A 23711-nucleotide genomic window follows, 5' to 3' on the forward strand; every position below is an offset into this window, starting at 1 on the left:
TTCTTAAAAATCACTCAGTCATTTGAGAATAATGAAATACTGGTATTTACAGTGTTTTCAAGCTGTCATATATTTAAGCCTGAAAATCATCTACGAACAGAAATCATATTCTGGATAGATGGTGCCAGTCAAACTACTTTAAAAAGAGAGAGTAAGCTACAGAAAATTAAGACCTGGTAGCTATATCCTATGAAGACAGGATATGTTTCATTAAGATTTTAACTATATTTTTTATCTTGGTATGAATTTCCAAAATTATCTCAACACGAATCCTCACTAAGTGTGAATACGTGGCAAATGTAGTTGAAAATAAATTATATCTTGTATGATAAACCTCTATCAGTTTCAAGGGGTTTTATTTATAGATAAAGTACATTTTTAAAATTGTAAAAAAAATTGTAAGATGTATATTGGGAACACATCCAAAAGTTTATAAAAAGTAGCTTTAATGCTAAAATTGAAGACAATTTGACAAAAGCATAAAATATAGCATTGAGAGTAATTTTTATTTTCTTAATAGATGTAAATAAGACTTAACCAAACTGTATTTTGGGAAGGTTGTGAAAGAAATATTTAAATCCCTATCTAGATTTACATCCAGATACAGCGTATACCATGCCATAGAGCTGTTTTGAGACAGTTAAGCCTTTTAATATACCTCCTGTAGTACTGAGGCAGTAACATATTGCTTTACCACTTAAATCCTTTCGGAAGTCATGATGTACATGTAACTTGCTCTCTAAATATTTTACTAATTTAAAGCTGGGTTTCCTGGACTGGGTTGTTATGGCTGGGGAACTGCTGTGTAAATCCCTATCTGGCATATTTTGGACGTGGCATAAAAAATCCTTCTTGGTGCTCAGATTAGCGCTGATAACTGCAGGAATCACAAGCAATAGGTTGCACAAGACCACATCACACTGGCTGCTACACATGAACGCTAAACACGTCTTTTAAAGATCTTTAAGGAATCACTGAGGCTGTGATTTCGATGCACACCTAAATAAAAATTAGCAAGTTATTTTTAATTACTTTCTCACATGCACACACATATGTTCATACACAATATGAATTTTAAAGCACAACCCTGAGTTTAAGAAATACCAAAACGGTGCACATTAAAATGTCCTAAAAAATATTCACCAGCTGTATTTTGCATTTTATCATTTACTTGTTTCCTGCAATCCCAAAAATACCCAATTGCATGTTAATTTCAGTTCCAAGGCTAGACTGCATACCTTCTCTCCTTGCAGCCCCAAGCAAAAGCATGTTAAAGCCAGGTTGTAAAGTCTCAAAAAGAAAGAAAATTTGGCCCCATGGTAACAGCCACGGTACAGGAGAGGCATGAAGTCTGTCCCAGCAAGGGGAGTGTTTTGCACAGGGTTGAGGACTTGTGCCCCCCCTGCTACAAATGGTTGATGTTAAGGAGTTAACCGAGAATGAACTGTGTACATTCTGTATGAAGACAACAGTGTATTAGTGGAGTGACTGTCTTCTAAGGAAAAAAAGCCTGAAAGCAAGATACTAAATTAAAGCAAAATTAACCTGAAGATTATAAGCAGATGACTTTAAAAAGTTCTGTTGGTCCAAAAAATTAACTAACGAAGAAGCTCCAATGTAAGAGAAATATTCCACCTCAAACATGGATTATTTCTAAAAACAAAAATATGTTTTGCCTTTTTTTTTTTTTTTTTTTTGCAACAATCTCTGTCACTGGAAACACCTGCAGCATTTGCCATCACTGTCAGAGTTCAGCCTGTACCACCTTTGGCTTTCCTGCTGCCTGGCCACGCAGAAGGCTCACCCCTCTCTTGCTACGGCAGAGCTGGGTAAGCTGCAGGTTGTTTGCACCAAGAGCGTTTCAATTTGACAATTGGTTAAAAGTGATGCTTCTTTTTTAGCCTATGGTAATAAAATGGATAATCTTTCCAAAAAGGACATAATCTCTCATCACTAAGACCCATTAACAGATTTAGCTGAATTTTATCACACCAGCAGGAACTGCTGACTGTATGTTTTAAGGAGCAGGACTCTTCTTCCTCTGTCTGTCCGCATTTGCCGGCAAAAGGGAACATTTCCATCTTCTGTCCAAAAGCATTTGTACAAATAACTCCTCTCTTACCATCTAGAAAATACTTTTTACTACCAAACTCACTACATTTAATGACACAATTAAAATATGAATGAAGACAACAAAAATTTCACAAAGACTCCTGACCTAGAATATTTTGAAAGAGCCCCGAAGATTGGTGCATGTTTTTTAAAAAAAAATATAAGACAGTTCTGTTAAAATTCACATTTACCATGCCAGTAAAAAAAACCTTAATGCTTTGGTTAGATTTCTTTAATAAAAGACCATCTTTGCGGATATATTTCAGTTTAGAAATCACGTGGACAAATAGTGTTAATAACACATAAGTTTGAGAACCTGGCCACGGAGAACTACATAACAACATTTTAGAATCAGTTTTCTAATTTTAGGGTATTTTTGCATGGTTGAAACACATACCTTCATTCTAAAGGAATTTGCGTTGCTTCAAAGTGAGGGGAGGGAGCAGGTAATTTTCTCCCCTTCCCAGTTTGCCTTAGCCAGAAATCACTGCAGCATTGCTGGTCATAAAACAGAGGGCTCAGGGTTTCATTTCTGAGTAGGATGTATTTTCAAAGTTGTATATTAGGAATCCATTAAAAAGTTAAAACATTTGATTATTGTAGATTTAATTGCGGGGGGAGGCAGTCAGTCCACCTCCAACAAATCACTTGATCCATTATCTGTAGAAGGAAAACAGAGTTATGCTGCCGCAGGGAGAGAAAACAGTGGTGCCCTGCCCGAGCAGGTGAGCCAGCACGGCTGCTGGGGTGGGGTAGCACAGGGGCAAAGGGGAATCTGCATCTCTGCAAATTAGTTTTAAAATTTTATTGAGGTTTCCAACAAGGTGATGCAAGTTTTGAGGGGATACGCTGGTTTCATTCAGGTTCAACAGAAGTACATGGGATTGTTTAGCACTTGCTTTTACCCTAAGGCAGGAGAGTAGGAGAAACAATGAGGATCCCTTCCCTTCCTTGGCCAGAAAGTTTTGTTTTAAACTCTTACCAATTTCTTCAAATTGCACCTAAACCACACAAATATCTCAATAAGTAGATGATCTGTAGAATGCTGTGCCTGATTCAAAAGTCTCTGTTACACCAAAGCTCTAAGCTTGAGTTTAGAGAAAACACAAAATTAAGAGAATATTAAGCTGTCACAGGCAGTGGTTAAAAAAAATTGCCAAATTATATATTTAGCATGTTCCCTGTGAGTCTTGGGCTAGAAGTACTCACAGTTAAAAACTGACAACTATCACTGGTCAGAGAAAGTCGTCTGAACCCGTGAAGTTTAAAGCGCAGTTTCCATTCCCGCACCTTGCCTTCAACCATCATGGCAACACAGACAGTGAGGATTTTGTTACCACAGTATCCTCAAGCTGAATAAAGTGCTCACTCATGCTTCATTATCTAGGGACTGTATTAAAAAAAAAAAAAAGGAAAAAGTTACAGCTATTTAGATATGTCTGTACATTAAACCTTATGGAGAGAAGCAACACACAGGAGTATGTTTCATCTTTTCATTTAAGAAACACTTTGACAGCCACAAGCCTGTGCTGCACACATATAAATCATGTCTAGATAAACTCCAAAGTACAAAGAATATTTTGAACTATTTTGTCATTGATGGCTAAGTTATGTTTTCTGTTCTCTTCTGAAGAAGGACTACTTCTAAGTTGAGTTTTATTTGGGAATCTACAATCCTTGAAAATCTTAATGTTGAAGAACAAATGGTGAATCTGCCTGGAGCTACAGCCAAAGCTCATCAGCTGCATGGATTTCAGCGCTGCAATATTAGCTGTCTTTCAGTCTTGACGACACTTTAAACTGTCTTAACTACACATAATATTCTACCGTATGAAAGCCTACAGAAAAAGTCTGCTGCTAGAACAAGAGAATTCTATGCAGCTGAAGATGCTAACATTGACAAAAGGAAATGTTTTCAGAATATCTGCAATAACTCAAAAAAATCCACACCCCAAACACAGCAAAGGACGATTGAAAATTGTTATGAATAATAACAGTGAAAAAGATCGTTTTGCGTACATACAAATTACCGTTGATGTAGGAAGACAGCAGAATAGCTTAGGCACCGAGATTCACTTGATCACTGCACAACTTCAGTTGTACCTACACAGATGACAAATGTAATGAAATGTTTAAATTATTTTCCCTCCTTCAGGTTGGTCCTGCTGTCTCTGTTCCAGCCTTCTAATTCAGCTCTACTTTTGTATTCCCATTGGGCTCTGCAGTGCTGGTCTCATTCCTAGGATGAAGCGGCCTCAAACAAGAATTCTGGGTATATCCTGCAACAAGCATCTAAACCAGGTCTTTTTCAAAGGTTTCACTGAGCTTCATTTAATTTTTTTTAAAGAAACATTTAGTCTGTAAAAGAAATCCCCCAAAGGATTTAGGATTATTTCAATTTTTATCTGTAGTCCAGACAGTTTTAAAGTGTTACCAGTGGTTTGGACATTTTGACTGCCTACTGTAACATTGACAGCCAGTCAGTACCTGGACAATGCTTCAGATTAAGTTGTTGCCTTTTGCTCTACTGTTCTGGTAGAGACTTATATATAAAAGAGTGAGCCCAAGAGAGCTCCTTGGAGTGAAATTAAGCCCAGAGAAGGAATTGTGTGCCTGCATAGATAGATGTTTGCATGGTAGCAAAATTTCTGGAATGGAATAGATTGCTTCTGCAAAAGTCTTTGGGGAAGAAAAAAAAAATATTATAAAAAATTACCTCTACAGAATGATCGAGAGCTACACACAGAGAAATGCTTTCAAAACACAAGCATTTAATTTTTTTAAATGTTAAGTGAGATGTAAATATGTACGTTAGCAACAAAGTGCTCAAAAGCATACTGAAAACATATTCAATACACAGTTAGCAATAGAAGTCTGTACAAAAGTAATAAAGTTACACATTATAAAAAATACTCCATAACTATAATTTAAAAGAGGGAAAAAAGACAAGGGAATTGATTTCTCAGTTCATATAATTTATTGCAGTTAGCACACAGTTTAAAAATTCACCAACACACCAATAGTACAAAACTAAACAGCATTATAAGTTATTCCCTCCTCAGGAAAATAAAACATACTATGATTGTCAAAGCTAGATGTCAGTCTAAGTTTTAGAACAAAAGAAGAATGTGAAACTAAGGAAAGGAAAAAAGCAATCACTCACGAGGACCACAAAAAAATCCAAGAGAAAGTCCATTTTCCTCAGACACTGATTGTCTTCTCTAACTTAAGAAAAGAATGTAGTTTTAAAACCTAGAAACTATTCAAGTAACTAAAGATAACGCTCCAAGGCCATTTTCACAGCTTTTTTTTTGTTTTAAATGCCATTACAGCCAAATTAACACACATTTGACCAAATATTTCCAAAACAGTCCAGCAATACACAATGGAGTTTTCCATTCAGTATCTTAAGCACAAAAATAGGCTATGTTTACAGTAGTTAAGGCGATCAAATTTTAAACAAAAGCAGAGAGAAAAAAAAAAAAAGAAAAAAAAAGGAAAAAACAGCAAACGTTTTCCATGCTACTCCCATAGACCTTATTTGTAAGTGCAAGACAGGAAAACAAACACTGTGCAAAATGCTTTTGACCTGCGTGTTGGTCATTAAAACCACACGTCAGGCTGCAGTCTCTGCTGCTTGGATACGCATAGTCCTTCCCCGGCCCCCCCGGCCCCCCCTGTCACTCAGGCCTGCCCAGGCCTTTCAGCCTGGGGCTTTTTTTGCCTTTTTTTTTTTTTTTTTTCAGTCCACAGCCTCTTTTCAACGCGGGGGAAAAAAAAAAAAAAAAAAGAACGACCTATTGTGGTGGAGTGGTGCAGCAGGAATCCTACAAATGCTCATCTGGGGAAATGGACGCACCTCAGTTGGAGCTGGCGTGGGGTCTGTGCAATTAGAAGGGGTCTGGGGTTAGTAAATGCACACCGCACATGCAAATCTCGAAGCCTGGTTGTAAACATTCAATTTTTTTTCCTTGTGAACATAGCTAAATCGGCGACTCGTAGCTTAAGTTCTTCTCAACTCAAAGACAGTGGGAAAATAAATTTAAATTAGATAAAATAAAAACAGTGCATTTCTCTTCTTCATAACACTGGCATTTTCAACGGTGTCGGGTTTTTTCCTAAGGAAATTAAATAATTTTCAACTCACTCGTTAAAGTTATACAATGCAAACAAAGACAAAAATATACTGAAAATCATGCATTTCTGTAGCGTTAATATTTACTTTTCAAGACTCAACTAAGAGCATCAACACAACCTGCCAAGTTCTTTGATACCTCCCCCCGGCCCATGTAATCAATTACAGTATACAATAACAGTAATTCACATTTTTTAAACACACAGTTCATCACTGCTGAAGCTGCAATATCCTTTTTCATCCCAAGCAAACCTTCACGTAAGACAGAGTCCCAGTGATCCCAGTGTACTCTCAGGGTTTTTGCTTTATGTTTTTTGTGTTGGTTTTTTTTGTGGTTTTTTTTTTTTTTTTCCAGTGGGAACTGTCAGAAATCCAGAAGTTGCCATAATAAGTTTTAAGTCAACCGCTTGTTTAAAAATAGATAATCCAGCATTTCAGAAATTTTCCATTTGGGTCTAAAAGCATTCAGGTTTCCAACAGCTAGAAAGGACTCATGCAATTATAGAAATGTAAAGGAACTGACAAAATTGAGAGAGGATTTCTACATTCAGATTTTAAGAGGGAAAAAGATCAAGAGCTTAAAAGAACGCAGTGTTTTAGGGAGAATAAAGCCACATCCAAATTTTTTGAATTGGAGATTCCTTAGAAGTAAAGTATCCGCTGGCTTCTATTCCGAAAAGGGGGAAAAATACGCTTCGCAGTTAGTTACTTTGTCGGATTACCTCTACAGTTCATTTTTATCGGAGTGCTAAATTAGTGAAATATTCATGCTGCCTTAAAGTGCAAAAACAAGCTAATAGCCAAACTTTCAGTTCAAGGAAACAAGATTGCTTTTAGACTGTACCACAACTATATAGATTTATATATATATTATTTATATATATAAAAATTTTATTTCCAAAGTTCTTGTGAGCTATCTTCTAAGGTCCAGTCTCTGACAGTAGGTAAGCTCAGTGCTTCACTTTTGACAGACAATGAGTTCACCAACTCACAGTGAAACTTCCGAATGTGTCTGTAAAGGTCTCCAGACTGTGTGAACCTGCGTTCACACCACTTACAAGCATGAGGCTTCTCCCGCGTGTGAACCACTGCGTGGCGGCTCAGGTTGTGGGAGTACTGGAAGCTCTTTCCACACTGGGTGCAAGTGTAGGGCTTTTCACCTGAATGAGTCCTCTCATGACGTTTCAAGGTGTACATGCAAGAAAAAGTCTTACCACACAACGAGCAGGTTGGGACATTGACATCGGTAGCAGGCTTGCTGCGGATCCCGTCCTGCTCTCGAAAGTGCGTGCTTAAATGAATTTGCAGGATGTGGGGGCTAGGAAAGACCTTGTTGCAGAGAGGACACATGAAAATTTGGCCAGCGGGGCTAAGTATGTTTGACACATAAGGGAGCAAGCTGCTGTCCATGTTTCCTTCCACCTGGACTCTCTCATTCTCTGGAGTTATCATTTCATCATCGCTTGCCTTGTCCTCTCTATCTAGCTCCCTCAAGACCGAATCTTCCCTCATTGGAGCCAGGTGGGCCGGCTCGTACTGTACCCTGTTATTAGTGCTCACACTTTCTTTCACAGTGCTATGTTCCATATCATAGTCATTAGTGCCAACATCACTCTCATCACAGGAAGCCTCTTTCTCCACCTTCACCTGAACCAGGCTGCTTCTAAGCATGTCCTGTGAAGAGAAATAAGAACTGTTCAAATTTTCAACTCCTGAAAGGCTGGACTTGACAGACAGGTCCAGCACGCAGTCAACATCTGCTGAATCCCTCACGGAGGTGACAGACCTCTGGGACAAAGACTCTGTTGAGCTGCAGGGGCTGGCTACTGTTTTTCCAGCTGCTGCTGTGTGCGTCTCTGCCTCTCCGCCAGTCTGGGGAATGCCTGCTGAGTCTGAGGGCAATCTCATCCACATGTTCCCAGGCTCAGCCGCCAAGTCCCTTTTGCTAGGCAGGATGTTCAATTTTTCATCTTCTCCGTCGTCTTCATCGCTGGGCAAGTCTCCTGGCATGTGGCTGCTGCCGTCGGAGAGGCTCTCCACTTTGTCTGAACAACTTGAGGCATCTTCCTCCTTTTTTGTACTGTCTGCCTCCGTGGTTGCTTTCTCTTTCAGCTTCTTTTTGCAGACTTTGACAATGTCATACATGTGGAGATAACTGGCAGCTGCTAGCACGTCTTCAATGGGCAAGTCTTTGAACTGGAGCTTTCCTTCGTACATGAATTCAAGCAGGAGAGCGAAAGCTGGGGCTGTAACAATGTCGCTGTTCAGATGAACAATGTCCCTTTTGTCCAGCTGGTCCTTGTAAAAGAGGTGGAAATACATGCTGCATGAAGCCAGAACAGCTCTGTGCGCTCGGAACTGGGCATCTCCTACCAGAACAGTGCAATCACAAAGAAAACCCTGATGTCTCTGCTCACTCAGACACTGCAGCAAATGTCTACTGTGGTCAGGAAACTCCATACTGTCTTCATAACCTATAAGCAACAAGATTTTTAAAAATTAAATGTAGGTTGGAATCACAGAACTTACGAATCCAAGTCATTCCACTCTAAAATCCCGTATTTATATTGCCGAAATTCTGGTACTGACACCACACAAAGATTACTTAACATGCATGTACGATGGCAACTCTTTCCCCGACTTACCACCACAGCTATGATTTCCCTTCTGTGGTAAATAAGCCAGTCTATTAAGCGCAAAGGTACCTCTGTAATTTTTTTAAAGTATCACTGCTGTTCGTAAAATCTGTTCAACAGTTTTGTGGGGGTTTTTTTAGGGAACTTCTTCCAGATTGTATCCATAGGAGGGCAGACCCCCCAAAAATTTTTTTTTGAACACTAAGTTTGAGAGATCACAGAAGCGGAAGAAAAAAAAAAAATCGGATAATCTACCTTCTTTTTAAAGTCAAACTGTAGTAAGAGGAGAGGTTCATACATGAAGAAATGCTAATATACCCAAATCTGATGGTCTAACATTCATAAGCTAGAAAAATTATTTACATGTGTCAACTTATATCAACAGCAAAAATAAAAGTTTTTAGAAATTTAGTTTGCATTGTTTTCTTCTTGTAGTAAGTACAGGTTTTTTAAGGCTTTAGACCTTTTCCATACTGTACAATATAACATGAACATTTTTTGCCAACATGCAGAATACACAAAGGAAAGCTAACAACCAAAACGCCAACGAACACCACTTCCCTGTGCAGAAGGACAGAAATTTCCCTCCCCTCCCACACCAGGCAGTTCGCAGTACCAAGCTCAAAGAAAAAAAAAAAGTCATTCAACGTGAGCGTGTGTGCATGTGTGCAGGTCTAAAATCAGTATCCCAAGTACTATTCTTACCCAAGTGTCTTTCTATTTGCCTTCCTTGATGATAAAGAAAAAATAAACTTAAAAAAGAAGTAGAGAAGTCAAAATTCAAATGAAAAGTAAAATCTCTTAAAAACCTGTCTTAATCTATTCTTCTGTGATTGATAGCAATGGTCTCCCAAATCATCTAAGCAGATCGTGACTCTTAGGCTGGCAGATATTACTGAAAAACCCCCATCCCTCACAAACCAAGATGTACTAAAACTTACAACACAACCCCTACTATATTCTGTAAAATACCATTGCTAGAGTAAAGCACGAAGATTTACAATACAATCACTTTAAGTGCCCCACAGCCAACATCAATCCTAATCCTTAAGAGGGCTAAAAATAAAGATTGGAGGGCAGCTCACAAGGTAGCTGTGATCAAATTAGGAGGCTGAAAGGACAGAGAGGGACGAAGAAGGAAGCTTATAAACATCTGATCCAGCTGACTGTGGCCATATGGCAGCTGCTGCCCAGATAAAGAGATTAAGAATAGAGGAGTGCGATTACAGCTGTCTGGCCAATTCAGGCAGCTCAAATCTACAAGTTCTAAATTAGTCGCAAATACAAAAACTCCTTCAAATAATTATTGTTACGCTAAATAAAAGATTTCAAATGCTACATGCAAGAAAGAAAAGAGGAAACCAGTCAAGCCATTCTCCCGGGTACAAAAGTTTTTAAACACATAACTGATTTCTATCTTTCAGAAGCACTACAGCTGTAGGCTACTATGTTTCTGAGCTGCTGGATATTTAACCGTGAAGTTTAATGAAAGACTTGCCCACAAACAGATTTTAGCCAGAACGGTCCTTTTCTAAAAAAGCACACTTTCGTATATTTCACTAAAACCCCCGCAAAGTCATCTAAAAGATGCAAGACAAGAGCATAAAGCAGAACTCTCTTTAGGCTTGCCACTAAATCCACTGCAGTTTTGGTCCTAGAAATGAAGAATGAACTTGCTCTCTCCTTCTTCCAAATCAAGACATTCTCACAATATGTATTAAAGTTAATGCTAACAATGTGCCCAAGAACTGGTACTATGCAACTGTAGCCCAAGCCTTTTGACTAAGTCCACTTATCTATTTAACACTCAATTTCATATATTACCTCTAAACTTGGTTAGAAAAGTAATGTGATTTTTTTTCTGAAATTCAATAAACAACACACCAAAACAGAAATATGCTGTATCTAATCTATTGCTACTCCTACCTTTAGTACACATAAACCTGATTAAGTCCTTTCCTCTGAGTCTTGCTGGCTCCAGGTCTGTTAGATCGGTGGAAAAAAAGCAGACTAGGAGAGACAGATGCAAAGTGGAGATGATGTTAGAGAGGAATGAGATACCTTCTCCACACACAGATCTGCACACACTAACTCCCTGTCTGTGTGTTAGAATAAAAGGCTGAGGGATGGCAGGCTGTCAGCTGCTCTGACATCATGTTCAGATGGAAATGCTACCTCCAGCTGTGCTCCTTTTAATGCCATATGCTACTCCTCTACACTCCTGCCACCAGCTTTTTCTTAGGAGAACTTTTCTCTTCTGTTAGTATAAACAAAATACTTCAAAGTCTCTTTTTTTCAAACTTTCTAACAGGGAGGAAAAAAAAAAAAAGAAAATCCTAAACATATGGGGCTCTGCTGTATGTGCAGCATAGCAACACTTCTGCCTTAAGTTGGAGGACCGCTTTATGTGCTGACAGCGTACCCCAGCCACGGGGTTACCCCAAAAAACCACACCGGCTCGGTTTTACCGAGCCCTGGGGTTACAAGCAGAAATTAACCGGACCCATTTATCACCTCACGGCTCCCCGCCTCGCAGCCGGTCCTTGCAGTTCCAACGTTTAAGACAGCGCAAGTGACACCGAGCACCAACTCGGGCTCCTTCGGAGCCGCGGAGCAGCTCCCCCGGCCGGGGCTCTACTGCGAGCGCTCGGCTCGGCTCCCGCACCGCTCTCGCCCCGCGGGGGCCGGGGCTGGCCATCTCTGTGACCGCAGCGGCCCCGGGACGCGGGTCCCCGGCCCCGCAGGCTGCGAGTGGCCACCCCGCCCGAGCAGGAGCCCCGAGCCCCGCCGGCCCCCCCTGTGACACTCACGCGTGTCCCAAGGGGGGCGGGCCAGCTGCCCGCTGCCGGGCAGGGACAGCCCGGCGCCCCCCGGGACGGGACGGGCGGGGAGGCGGCGGCGCGCACCAAGTTCCCCGCGGGCCTAGCCCCCTCTTCCCCGCCGGGCGGCGGCAACTTTTGGCCGGGGCTGTGTGTGTCCCTCCCCCCCGGCCCCGACACCCCCGTCCGGGGACCCGGTCCCGCAGGCAGCGCCGCCCCCGCCTGGGGCCGGGCCGTGGCCGGGCGCGCCGGCAGCCGCCCCGCGGGGAAGGAAGCAGCTGCCCGGCGCGCAGGAAAAGCCGCCCCCGGGTCACGGCGGCAACAAAAGAAAAGTAACCGGGAGCGGCGCCTGGGCGGCCAGTCCCGCCGCCCGGGGAGCGCTGCCCCCGCCCCTCCGCCCACCCCCCGCCGGACCCGCCGCCAACTCCGCCCGCCCCGCGGGGCCGCAGCGGCCCCGGCCCCGGGTGTGTGGGGATGAGGGCAGCGGGACTCACACTGCGCGGCGGCCCGAAGTCCCCGCGCTCCCGCCGCCGCCCGCCGGCTCCTCTTCGCTCACTTGCCGCTCCGGGATCGCGCCTCGCCCCCCGCCCGCCCCCCGCGCCCGCTGGCCGCCGCCCCCCCCGGGCTCCCCCCTGCCGGCGGCTGAGGAGCGAGCGGGGCAGCCGGCGGAGCGAAGCGGGCCCCGGGCTCAGCGGCTCCCCATGGCACCGGCGGGGCGCGGGGGCGGGCGGGGGTCGGGGGCGGGCGGGGGCGCGGGGCGCACGCACGGCGGCGGCGGCGGCACAGCCGGGCCCGGCTGCGGCAGACAGATGTTCGCCCCCTCCCTCCCGCTCCCCACTTCGGACTCCGCTCTGACTGACAGCGCGGCCCGCCCGCGCCGCGGCCGCCGCCAACCGCCGCCAGCGGCCGCCGCTGACTGACGGGCCGCCGCGGCCGCTCATTGGAGCAGGGCGGCCCGGGAAGGCCGGCGGCCCCGCCAATCGCGGCGCGCGGAGGGGCAGAGGGGGCGTGACCCGGCGGGGAGCCGAGGCGGAAGGGGGCGGGGCCGAGTAAGCCCGGGGGCGGGGCGAGCGCTGGGGCGGGGCCTGGGGGCGGGGCGGTGTGGCGGGGGGTGTCGCGGTGCATGGCGGGACGGTGCGGACGCGGAGGTGCGGCGCAGAGCGGGAGGCATAGGGAACGGGAACGGGACCGGGAATGGCCCGGCGGAATGCCGGACCGGGTCGGGCCGCCTCCAGTGTGCTCCTGTGTCCGTATCTGCCCGTCTGGGCATTACTGCGCTGCCTCGGGGCCGGTCGGGATGGAGAATGTGGTATAAAGTACTGAGACCATGCAGTCGTTGGGAGCCAAGAGCATCACTAGTGTATTGTGTATGTATGTATGTCTGTTGTATATGTATACGTGTGTACTGTGTGTGTATATAACTATATCGTTTATGTATATATTGTGCGTGTGTGTATATGTATAGTGTATATTGCAGTATTATCTCCAGACCCAAGAGATGTCACCTGCTCCTGCCAGGAACACAACACAGTTGACTAGGATAAGGAAACTTTTTGCCAAAATTCACTGAGTGATCCGTATCTAAGACAAACACAAATTGCTGGTGCCTGTTAGCCTTGCAGAAGTTGACTGTAGGAACATCTGGATTAACGCAAGTCACGAGGATGGTGATGGATGCTGCTGCTGCTGCTGCTGCTGCTGCTGCAAGATGTACAAAAATAGAGTTACTCTGCCCTACCACATGTATGACTGGATAATTAGAAATGTGCACTAGTGGGTAATTAGGTGGTTCATGTCATTCCCTTGTATAAAACCCCTAAAGAAAAATCTCTGGGGTGTGCCCAGTTTGGCTCGGGCACCTTATGCACACGAATAAATATTTACTTTTATAATTTCTGTGGTTTCTGTCCCAGCCTCTCTTGGTTGGCACGAGCCAGCTGCGAATTCATAACAATGGTATGATGGGAACATACTTCTCTCTCTTTTAATGAGCTGCTGTGCCCTGGACTACAGCTTCCACCTCAAGCTCTGAGTTACTGTGGGTAATCTTTGCGCTTCCCACCACGGCAGGGCATGTTAAAAGAGCTGTATCAGCAGGTTGGTGTTGTTTGGGGGGTGTGTATGTGCCCAGGTCTGTGCATTCCTGGGCAGTGCTGGGAAGGATAGTACCTGAGGGGAAGCTGAGCTCTCCAGACCTCATCATGGTTCACAGGCAGATTGAGGTCAACGGCTTTGGAGAATACTGTGGCTTAATGGTGTGTTAGGACAGGGCAGTGGAGGCCAGGTTTGAAGAGCTAAGGTCTTCCTTAGCAAAAGACTAATCCGAGGAGATGGGTATTTCCCCATCTCCCCTTTGGATTCAGGTAAAGAGATAATACAGGACAGTATTTTAAAGAAAGCAAGGCTCACCAACAGAACCTCAGAGTTTGAATTGAAAGAACTTGGTTATGTATTAATAACCAAAATTGATTGCGTAGATATAAAAGCTGAAGACATGTACTTCGTCTCTTCAGTAATATGAAACTATTCTAAAGAAACATACTGAATTCTAGCTGTGCCTAGTTTATTTGACAGCACTGCTATGTATATCACACAGCAGCTAGCATCTAGGTGTCCATATGCTTCAAGCATTACATACGTGCATATATGAAAATATAAAATATAGATGTATACAAAAGAAAAGACTTCTCACTATCCTTCAGTGAACTGATTGCTCATGCAGACCTGGTTTGGGATTTTTTAATTATTAACTTTCAGTCTCTCTTAGATACTGATACAATTCCATCTTCAAGGGTTTGGCTTTTTTCTCTCCATTGGCATCATATTCCATATGCCATTATACCTGGAACTCAACAGGGTTTTGTCCTTGTCTTCAGGATGCACCAGCTAATATGCTGACTCTTCATGTTTCCTGATTGTTTCCTTAGTGCTAATAATCACTTCACCTCAGAAAAATCAGTACTCTATTCCCTGCTGCCTGTCATTTCTTGAACATCTTCCCTATAAGTACTAAATTACCTTTTCTTTCAGTTGCAAAAATAAATGTTTAAAGTATTTTAATAGGAAATACTGTTGAAAATATTTCTAAAGTTTGGTCTGTTTGGGTTTTTATAATCTAAAATGTACAAATAGCTTATGCAGTTACATATATTCAAACTGTCAGTGAATGTGCCTGAAATGATAACATTAACTGTTGTCCTAGATCTCTAAACTTCATCCTGCCTCATGCTTCCTAATATAAGCCATCTCACCAGCTGCTCGGGGTTGGTTAGTAAGACCTCAGTTTGTGAATACTTGCTTATACAAGTACAGCTTTACTGAAGGAAACAGTTTAGTCATTATCATAGTATAAAACTCTGTGAAAAATGAGGCTGCTTAATGTGAAGAAATTCAAAGAATTTATTTGCTAAAGATGACATTTAGCAAGTGGACTTTCTCAGGTCATTACAGACTTTTGCTGGACCTGGAATTTAAAAATAAACTTTAAATAAGATTTAATGGGGCATAACTGTACATTCTATTCATTTATTATTTCCTTGTCATAGACATGAACCTGCCTCCTTATGTTCTAAGATGTACTGAGAAAAAAATTACTGCTCCTCGCCTAGTATTTACAATGCTGACTCCTAATTAAGTCAGGTTGTATTTTCTTTTCCCTTCTGTCATTTGGCAATATGACCTTCAGCACATCACTTTGTCTTTTTTGTGTATTCACGCTGGTTCACCCTGGGGCTACAGGTTATTTCTTACTACAGTTATATTTAAGAAAATTATCTGCAATTACCACTTGTACAGCTATTATAATAAACGACTTTTTTTCTATTTCTAAATCGGAGATGAAGAGAGACAGAGAAAAAGTGAGTGTAGGTACACTTTAATATTAAAAATCTTTTTTGGCAGTTAGTCAGACTTCATTGATTTAAACCTGGAACTGTTGACATTTATCTGCGATTTTTTTAATGTGAAAGGAACTCTAATTTTTCAAGAGAGTACTTAGAGAGGTTTAAAGACTTTATGTTATTTTGAATATAGAAACAGGATGATAAAAGTGAATTAAGAAAAAAAAACAACAGAGGGGAAAACTTACAAATACCCAACAGTCCAGTTGATCCTCTATTAGAAAAAATAATATAAAACGGGTGTTTCTTTGGAAGGGATGGTGAAGCCCTGTTGTAAAGGGACATAAACATCTGGCAGTACACCTGGTCTCTACACATATTTATAAATCACCTCAGGCATCCCAAGGTACTGTATAGAACACACACACACAAATTGAACTAAGAACATTCATAAGCCAAGGAAAATAAAAATGATCTCAATATAGCATGGAAAGAAATGAGACTCTTTACTGCACAAACACAGTTTGGAAAGACATGATGCAATTTTGCACTTCTTGCACCTTTGCACTTGCTGACTTTCATTTATATCCTCCAGGCAACAAGCAGGCCTGAAGGCCTTTGGCTCATAACCAATGCTGACGTTGCAGCATGCTGTTACAGGAGCTCGAGTAGAGCCTCCCTGCTTGCCTCTGATCTGAGAACATTGAGGTTTCCTGGCGTCTTTTCTAAAACAGTTTGTGTGGTGAATCTCCCAATATTGTTTGTTGCTGCTCAAGATTGATTAATACGTAGGGAGCTGCTTTGCAGATGCCAGCTTTGCCTGCAAGCATTAAAAGTGTTGCATTTGTTTCAGGAGTTTGAATGGAGCTATATGCTCTTGGAAACTCTTCTTGAGGGCAGTCAAGCAGAAGAGCCTGAGCTGACAAGGATCAAAGGTTCCTGTGTGATATTTGAGTCCAGAGCCACAGATTTAGGTGCTAACACAACACAGCTATACCGTGGAACCAGCTGAAAATTTGGCCCTTCATACTTTCTTATGACCTGCTGTAACAGAATTTTCTACATTTTCATCGAATTGTAGACTAGTGTGTGCAAATTACTGTACATACCATCCGTTTTGTTCTCCATGACAAAAAAGAAACTGGCAATGAAAACTGCTCATTTGTCATCATATATCCCAGACTTATGCTCTATGGGTTATTTTGAACCGCATACTGTCACCCATATGCATTGCTACTGTTTGCATTGATAGGACAATAGAAAGTGGATACCCTCCTGGTAAATTAAAACTCTCCCAGAAAGTTTTGACTAATAAGACTGGAGGTAAAGCTGCAAATATCACCAGTATTATGTATCTCAGAGAAGTGAAAATTAGGATTTGTGATCATGGCACCCTTGACTTTTTAAATTTATTTTTTTTAATATATTTCTTTTTAAATTGTAATATGACTTAATTGATATCAGTCTGGTTTTCAGAAAAATTAAAAGGTAAGTAGTTTCTGAAGCTGTCACCACATTTGAGGTTCAGCTGATGTCACCATGGAACGTAGTTTTCTCTCTGGGGAGCCAGTGCTGAGGAAGTGCCAAGGTAATATAATACAGCTTTTACATGGTTTGGCTAAATGCACATCTTATTGTGCCAGAGACTGACTGGATCAGTAATTCTTATCAGCCCTAACTATGCTGGGTAAGGCATCAGGATTTGCTCATCTAAGAGCTTTTCTTAGCAGGTGGGCCAAAAACCTCTCTCCTCTCAAATACTGTCACATGACAGAGAAGGAGTGCCATGCATCGAGGTTTATCACCGAGGTGGCTGCTAGTGTTCATGCTGCAAGCTGAGGTCAGACACCACTGATAAACTTTCTTTGTGTCCAGCTGTCCTTCTGTGCGGTACAGGTTTGTCTAGCTTTAAGCTACAGCTTCTGCTTCACATGGGGATTATTACTGGGGACAGGGTTTTCTTTCTGATGTCCCAAGAAATTTCAATTTGATCATGAAGAATGGAATTGGACTTGTGGGTGGAGATGTGAACTGGAATTCAGTTGGCTTTGTTTGTTTACTGTTAATGATATGCACACCATCACTGGAACCAGAAATTGAAATGTTTTCTTTATAAAGTCCTGTTGTTTTGGGTACAAAGAAATTGGCTTCAAATTTCTATCCTAGGAACACCTGGCTGCTGGAGTCCAGTCTCCCACAACCCTGGCCAACCATGAACAGATGCTTAGTTCAGGACAGACCTACACCATGAGCTGCTGCATGCTCATGAGAACACTCAAGTATTATCTCAAAGATATAAAACACAAAACCTAGAGTTAAAAGAGACAAATCATGATGCCCCGAAAGGAAGAGGGTGGGAGTGGTTGTTAACTTGTGCCCTGAGCTCCTGCAGTGGCAGACTGGGTGGGACTGCCCAGAGAGCACCTAGATGTCTTCCTTTCACAAAACCTTCTGAGGTTTCTGATGAAGTTGCACAGGTGCAACTGGTTATTGTAGTTGGAGTAATTCTGAGAAAGTTTGAAGGTATTTGAAGCCTTTTCAGCTAGTAGTGTAGCCCACTCCAAGTTCTGCAGGACTTCCTTGTTCAGAAATTAATAAATAAAATGCCAACTTAGTTTTACAAAACTGTTGGGTTAATTTTTCTCTCTTTATATGCTGCATGTAGGTATATGCTTCTGTGTACACTTATGGGGTGCCCCTTCTACAAGGACATGGTGTAGAAATAAAATAAGTAATAGCCACTATACTATTATTTCAGTGTATTTAAAACAGACCTGAAAAATATAGTATTTAGCCAAAACCCTGTTAAATTGTCTTCTGCTTTTTCTGCAATTTCTTTCCTATCATTACAGATTACAAAGACATTTATGCCTAAACAGAAGCTGTCTTCTTCCAATCAGCCTGCTCTTTCTGCTCAGTTCATTCACTAAATCATTTAATCACCCAAGGCCATATGTTACCATCTTGTGTAAAATGGGTGGAAGAGAAAAAAAATATGCAAAAATCTCTGCACAAGAGTGGGTGTCAGCATCCAGCATAGCTCCCACTAGGAAGCACAAAATATAAAATGTTATCACCAGTGAATGTGACTATGAAAATAAAACAAGACAGACAAAAGAAAGAGATAAGGCATTGCAAAGATGAAGGAAATAGTCTTTGAATATAAATTCTGGATGGAAAAGTTATGGACTAAATGTTGCATATTTATTTATGTGCTCTTATTCTCTGTATTCTGCCATTAATATAGTGCTCAGCTATAATTAACTTGAAAGCACATTAACTTGTGCTTAAAGTCCCATTTTTCACATTGCACGAATAAGACCCTGTTCCTGACCTGGTTCCCTCTTAGCTCTTCTATCTCTCTGTGTACTGGTGCACATTTTGTCCAAGGTATTTTTGTGTGGAGTCATGTGCTTTTGCCACTCGGCTTCAGCTGCTGTTCCCTGTCATGATTACTTTGTGTATGTGGCTTTTTCTCTTGGCACATTTGCTGGGTGACAGACCCTCAGGAAACACATGACTCAGAGCAAGTCCTGGGGTATGTGCTCCCATCAGGGAACGAGAAGGCTTAAGAGAAGTTAGAGGTGGAAAATCTTTTATCTTTAAAGCAAAGAGACTTTCCAGTTTTATGAAAGGATCTGTAATCCACACTTTCTTCATACTTTCCGGAAGCTACTGTGCTTTCCCTTGATTTTGAGCTTGTGACAGTGCTGCAGCTGGAGATGGGAGAGCAGCCCAGTCAAGAAGTTACTGTTGCTCTCCACTTGTAGAGGCTCCCAGGGCAGGTGCATAACGCTAGGTAACTGCGAAATAATCCCTCCCTCTAAAACTGCACTTACCAGTTTATCCTAAGACTGTGAAAACATAAAAGATTGTATTTTCATTTGCACGCTTTGATAGTTTTTATTTGGCAGCAACAATAACAACAGGCTACAATGAGCCCATAAAACAAAGTGAGAACAGCAGCTCATTTTTGTGGCAGAATGTAATGGCTATGGCTGAAAAGGTTACATAATTCATCTTAAACCCTTATGCCTCTATTTACTGATGTTTAAATGAAAATTAAACTCTTAGAGCCATAAGGAGGCTTCTGGAATCTGAAATGGGATTTCAATGACAATATTTTTATCTGACCCTACCAGCTGAAAGCTCCCATGAGGAAGCATTTCACTGGGAAACCCCATGGCAGGGCAGGGCTGAGTCTGCGCTCCCCTGCCTGCTGCTTGGTGTAGCATCTCGGCCCTTGGAGACCCTTAAAAGGTAGAGAGATTGACTGGACAGATCTGGGAGTCTGACCTGAGCTGTGTTTCTGTGCTGCGAGGATGGTCACTGAGATGACTGACAAGACAGTAATTACCACTTTGGCAAGGGGAGGTAAAACTGAGGCATCTGATTTCCTCCAAGGCAGCTCATGGCTTGTGGTAAGATCAGCTATGATACCTTTCCTAATACAGAAGAAGACAAAAGATTCAGCTAACCATACTGTCAGGGTAGAGAAAGGATTTTTATTTCCCAGAGGCTTTTAGAAGGTTACTTTGATTGTTTCTTAGATTTTTCTGTGATGTACCATTTCCCCCTCCTCTTTATTCTCCAGAAGATAGAGCAGACTCAGGAAGTGAATTGCTGCTTAGGGAAGTGTCCTACCTCCAAGCTGACTTACATAGTAGGACATATGGCATAAGTTATATTTGGACAGATGTGAACAAGTAGTCAGTAGATTTGATAAGATTCTTTATTTAAACTAACTTGCACAGTGTCACTGTTCTACCGTCTTTCTTTCCTTCTTCAGTCTGATCTTTTGCTGGTTTCAAGAATTTTAAATATACATTACATCTAACTAGTCTGTAAATTTTTAAATGTGTTTAAGAGCATTCAGTCATGACAACAGTGTCAGATTTTCTCTACACAATGATTGGCAAATATCTGCTTTTGATGATAAAGCAGGCACAGATGATACATTGTATGAGCTGCAAACCCCAAGTGATTAACCAGTTTGAGACAGCCAAGCTCAATGCGAGTAATTTTCATTGATTTGTTTAATTTGGCCCCTGACGCTTCTGTTTCACTGGCGCAGAGTTGAAGCACAAAGCAGTTCTGTACCTCCCATGGGTAATATAGAAATAAAATGAAAAAAAAAAAGGATTGAATGGATTTCAAGAGGTCACTTAGTTCATTTCCCTGCCTGGATCGCTGTCAAGATCATCCGTATCTGGGCTGTTTCTGACAAGTGCTGGTCCACCCTGTTCTTGGAAGTCTCCAGTGAAGGAGATCCCATCATCCGCCCAGGCAATCATTCCCACTGCTCCATTAGCCTTTCCAGAGATAATATTTTTCCTGGTGTCTTCTTGCAAGTATTGTCATAAGAAGCTTACTTCTGTCCTACCCATGGTGATCATGTAGAAGAGTTTATTTCTTACATTAATAGCTCATGTACTGGAGGTCAGCGATCATACCTTGTCGAGCCTTGTCTTCTTTGGATTACACAACCCTCTAAGCTCCTTGTAGGTCATGTTTGTCACGTTGTATTGCATATTTTTCATCTTCTGGTTGGTCCACATCCTTCACAACCATGTCCTGGCTATGGATCCTGCATTTACACTGTTTATTATTCCCACTGAAGCAGAAAATTTTGCATTCATCCTATTTGCCATGCACCCAGCACCTTTGGTCCATTTTCCAATATGTCAGAACCGTTTTGAATGGTTCTTTCCTTCAGTGCACTTGTAGCTCATTCCAAGCTGGTTCATCTGCAAATTTAAGAGTTATACTTTTAATCTCTTTATCTGTATCATTAACAAAAAGATTGAGTTGTATCAAATCTAGGTCAGCTATCTAGAGAACTGGACTCAATATAGTCCTTCAGTTTGGCAGTGAATTTTTGGTAACAATCCCCTGGGCATGGCTTTTCAGCCACTCTTGCCACCACTGATTAGTTTTGGCTTGACCATGTTCCCTGGTTAGTCAAGTGTATCAAGTAGGGCAAGGCAAACAGTCTGGCTGAAGGCAAGATGTAGTGTCAATTACCTCCCCTTCTTTCAAGACCTCTTAACCTATTTCAGAGAGGAACTGGATTTGTTTAACATGTTTCATTTGTGATAAATTAGTGTGGACCAATGTTCATCTCCTTGTTTTCTTCTAGGTGGTTTAATATGTTAAATCATTAAGTTTGGTAATTGGCCCATAATTCTCTTTTCATCCTCCTTGAAGGAAAAGATACACTACTTGTCCTCCATGAGCTCTCAAAAAAAAAATCCCACTGATCAGGATATGGTTTCAACCAGCCCTTTGCTATCAAGAGGATGAAGGATAAGTACAGTATAAGGTAGGAAATAATGAGCACTTTATCAATGACTTAATCAAAACTCTTTGGTGGTGCAAAAGAGGAGTTGCAGTGCAGCCTTTCATCCCAACACACCACTTTCTCACCAGCCTGAGCAGAGCCCACTCCCTCACGTTAGCTCTTAAACCGCAGCTTCACAAAATTAAACTTTCCTAGCGTGTTATAACTCTCAAAAGATAGTGTGGGTGGGTGAAAAATGCATTCCTCAAGGCTTGAAAATAGATGTAAGTGGATATTTGGCATAAAGCTAACAAAAAGAAAAGCCATGGAAATGTATTAACTGCTACAAAAAATGGGGTTTAACTGCCAGTTGTGGTTCAGCACACGGGTCGATAACTCGACCTAATGCTCACCTTTTGGATACAGACATGTGCTGCATAAGCATATGTGCCATTTCAATTTCCAACCCCACTTTTTAATGGTTAAAAGCTAATTAAAACATACAGTGGCATTTTGAATCAATATAGCGTATGGACTGCTGCAAATTCTCTCATCAGGCGTGTTGCCCTCAGGAAGCAACATTAACTTCAACAGCAAAATAGGGCTGTGAGCTCATTAATCATCACGTTCACAGACAGTCTGGGAGGCAGTGGCAGCAGCTCTGCATCTTTCTGGTGGTGAAGATTGGATACAATAGTTAGACATGTGAAGTGTTGCACAAACATTAACTATTACAGCCAACTGTCTTTGAAATTGGTATTTATCCTCTCAGGTCTTCAGATTAAAAAGCAGAGATGGGACCATGAGGTGGATTTTTTTAGCAGTAAATAGGAGTCAGGCTGCTATAAGAACTCAGCATCCTGGTGTCCTAACTCTGAAGTTCCCTATTTCCCTGTAACAAAGAAAGAAAACCCCCAAAACCCCCATGCCCACCACCTGGGAATATGGGGAAGAGAAAACTGTAAAAGAGAAAGAAAAAGATAAGGGAGGGAGGCGGAAAGAGAGTTGAGGAGAAATAAAAGGAAAATGGGAGTCAGAGGTAAAGCTAAGGTTAGAAGAAATTAGGCAGTAAAAGGGAGGAAATTGGTTTATGTATATAACTGCGATCTTCAGTGCCTGTGAGAAACTTAGAGACAACCTTCAGAGCTCTCTGCTTCGGTACAAGACAGCCACTGAAACCAAAACATATGCCCTCACAGCCCCTGTTCCCTTTCTCTCCAGTCACATCAGCACTGGTGAATGAGATAGGGCTCACCAGATCAAAGCAGAAAAGGCTCCTCACAGACTCCTCTGTCCTAATCTTGCTGGACATCCAAGTTAGCATGATGCCCTGTGAAACAAAGGTTCTCAGACTCTCTTTTGAGTTAAAATCTCCTAAGCTGTGGCAGTTTTGCTGTCCTTCCTACAGCCCCTTTCGTGTGGACTCTGATGAGCAGCATCTGAGACAGGTAACACTGGCAGTGTGACCCTGCAAATGACTCGTACCTGATTTTCCTGGAATGCATTGAAGAGCAGAAAGAAAACCTGAATGCTGGCTCTTAGCTTTGTATAACATTCAGTTGCATGAGTTCTGCTACAGACTCTCTTTATTGGGACTTCGTGTTTTGAAAAGTTCAAATTTTTCTTAAGTCTTTCTTAAGCTTTAGAGCTTTTAGCTGGGCATGTAGACTGTAGAAGAAGCTAGTCCCCCCCTGAGTCTGTATGGATTGACAGTGGACAGTCAAATTGGTGATATAGCATTGCTCTTTGTTTTCCTCCTGCACTTGCTTTCTGTGGTCCATCAGACCCCTCTCTTGCCCTGTGAGGGGAAAGAGAGCACTTTGGGCCACAGACTGGCACTTGATGTGTGAGCAGGCCTGTGCATGTAACTTCTTCTGGGGGCACGGTGCT

The 23711-nt window shown here is 42.3% G+C and overlaps 1 protein-coding gene and 1 long non-coding RNA gene across 5 annotated transcripts; one reads left to right on the plus strand and one right to left on the minus strand.

Annotated features, from left to right (window-relative positions):
* Positions 1-5066: 5066 nt before the first annotated feature.
* Positions 5067-12485, minus strand: ZBTB18 (zinc finger and BTB domain containing 18). Of its 4 annotated transcripts, none has more exons than XM_032683173.1 (3): positions 12197-12417; positions 10810-10893; positions 5067-8721 (listed from the first exon to the last, which is right to left on the minus strand). In XM_032683173.1, exons 2-3 carry the CDS (start codon positions 10820-10822, stop codon positions 7139-7141), a joined length of 1596 nt encoding a protein of 531 aa, XP_032539064.1. In that variant the 5' UTR covers positions 10823-10893; positions 12197-12417; the 3' UTR covers positions 5067-7138. The 4 variants fall into 4 exon arrangements, with proteins under 4 accessions (XP_032539064.1, XP_032539066.1, XP_032539067.1 ...); XM_032683175.1 differs by lacking the exon at positions 12197-12417 and adding an exon at positions 11398-11535; XM_032683176.1 differs by lacking the exon at positions 10810-10893 and having other exon boundaries at positions 12197-12485.
* Positions 12486-12824: 339 nt separating this feature from the next.
* LOC116784493 lies at positions 12825-13596 on the plus strand. Its single transcript, XR_004356094.1, has 2 exons — positions 12825-13069; positions 13180-13596. It is a non-coding gene; the product is annotated as an uncharacterized LOC116784493 (long non-coding RNA).
* The last annotated feature ends 10115 nt before the right edge of the window (positions 13597-23711 follow it).

This window comes from Chiroxiphia lanceolata, chromosome 3 (assembly GCF_009829145.1).
Source record: "Chiroxiphia lanceolata isolate bChiLan1 chromosome 3, bChiLan1.pri, whole genome shotgun sequence".
NCBI classification, from domain to species: Eukaryota; Metazoa; Chordata; class Aves; order Passeriformes; family Pipridae; genus Chiroxiphia; species Chiroxiphia lanceolata.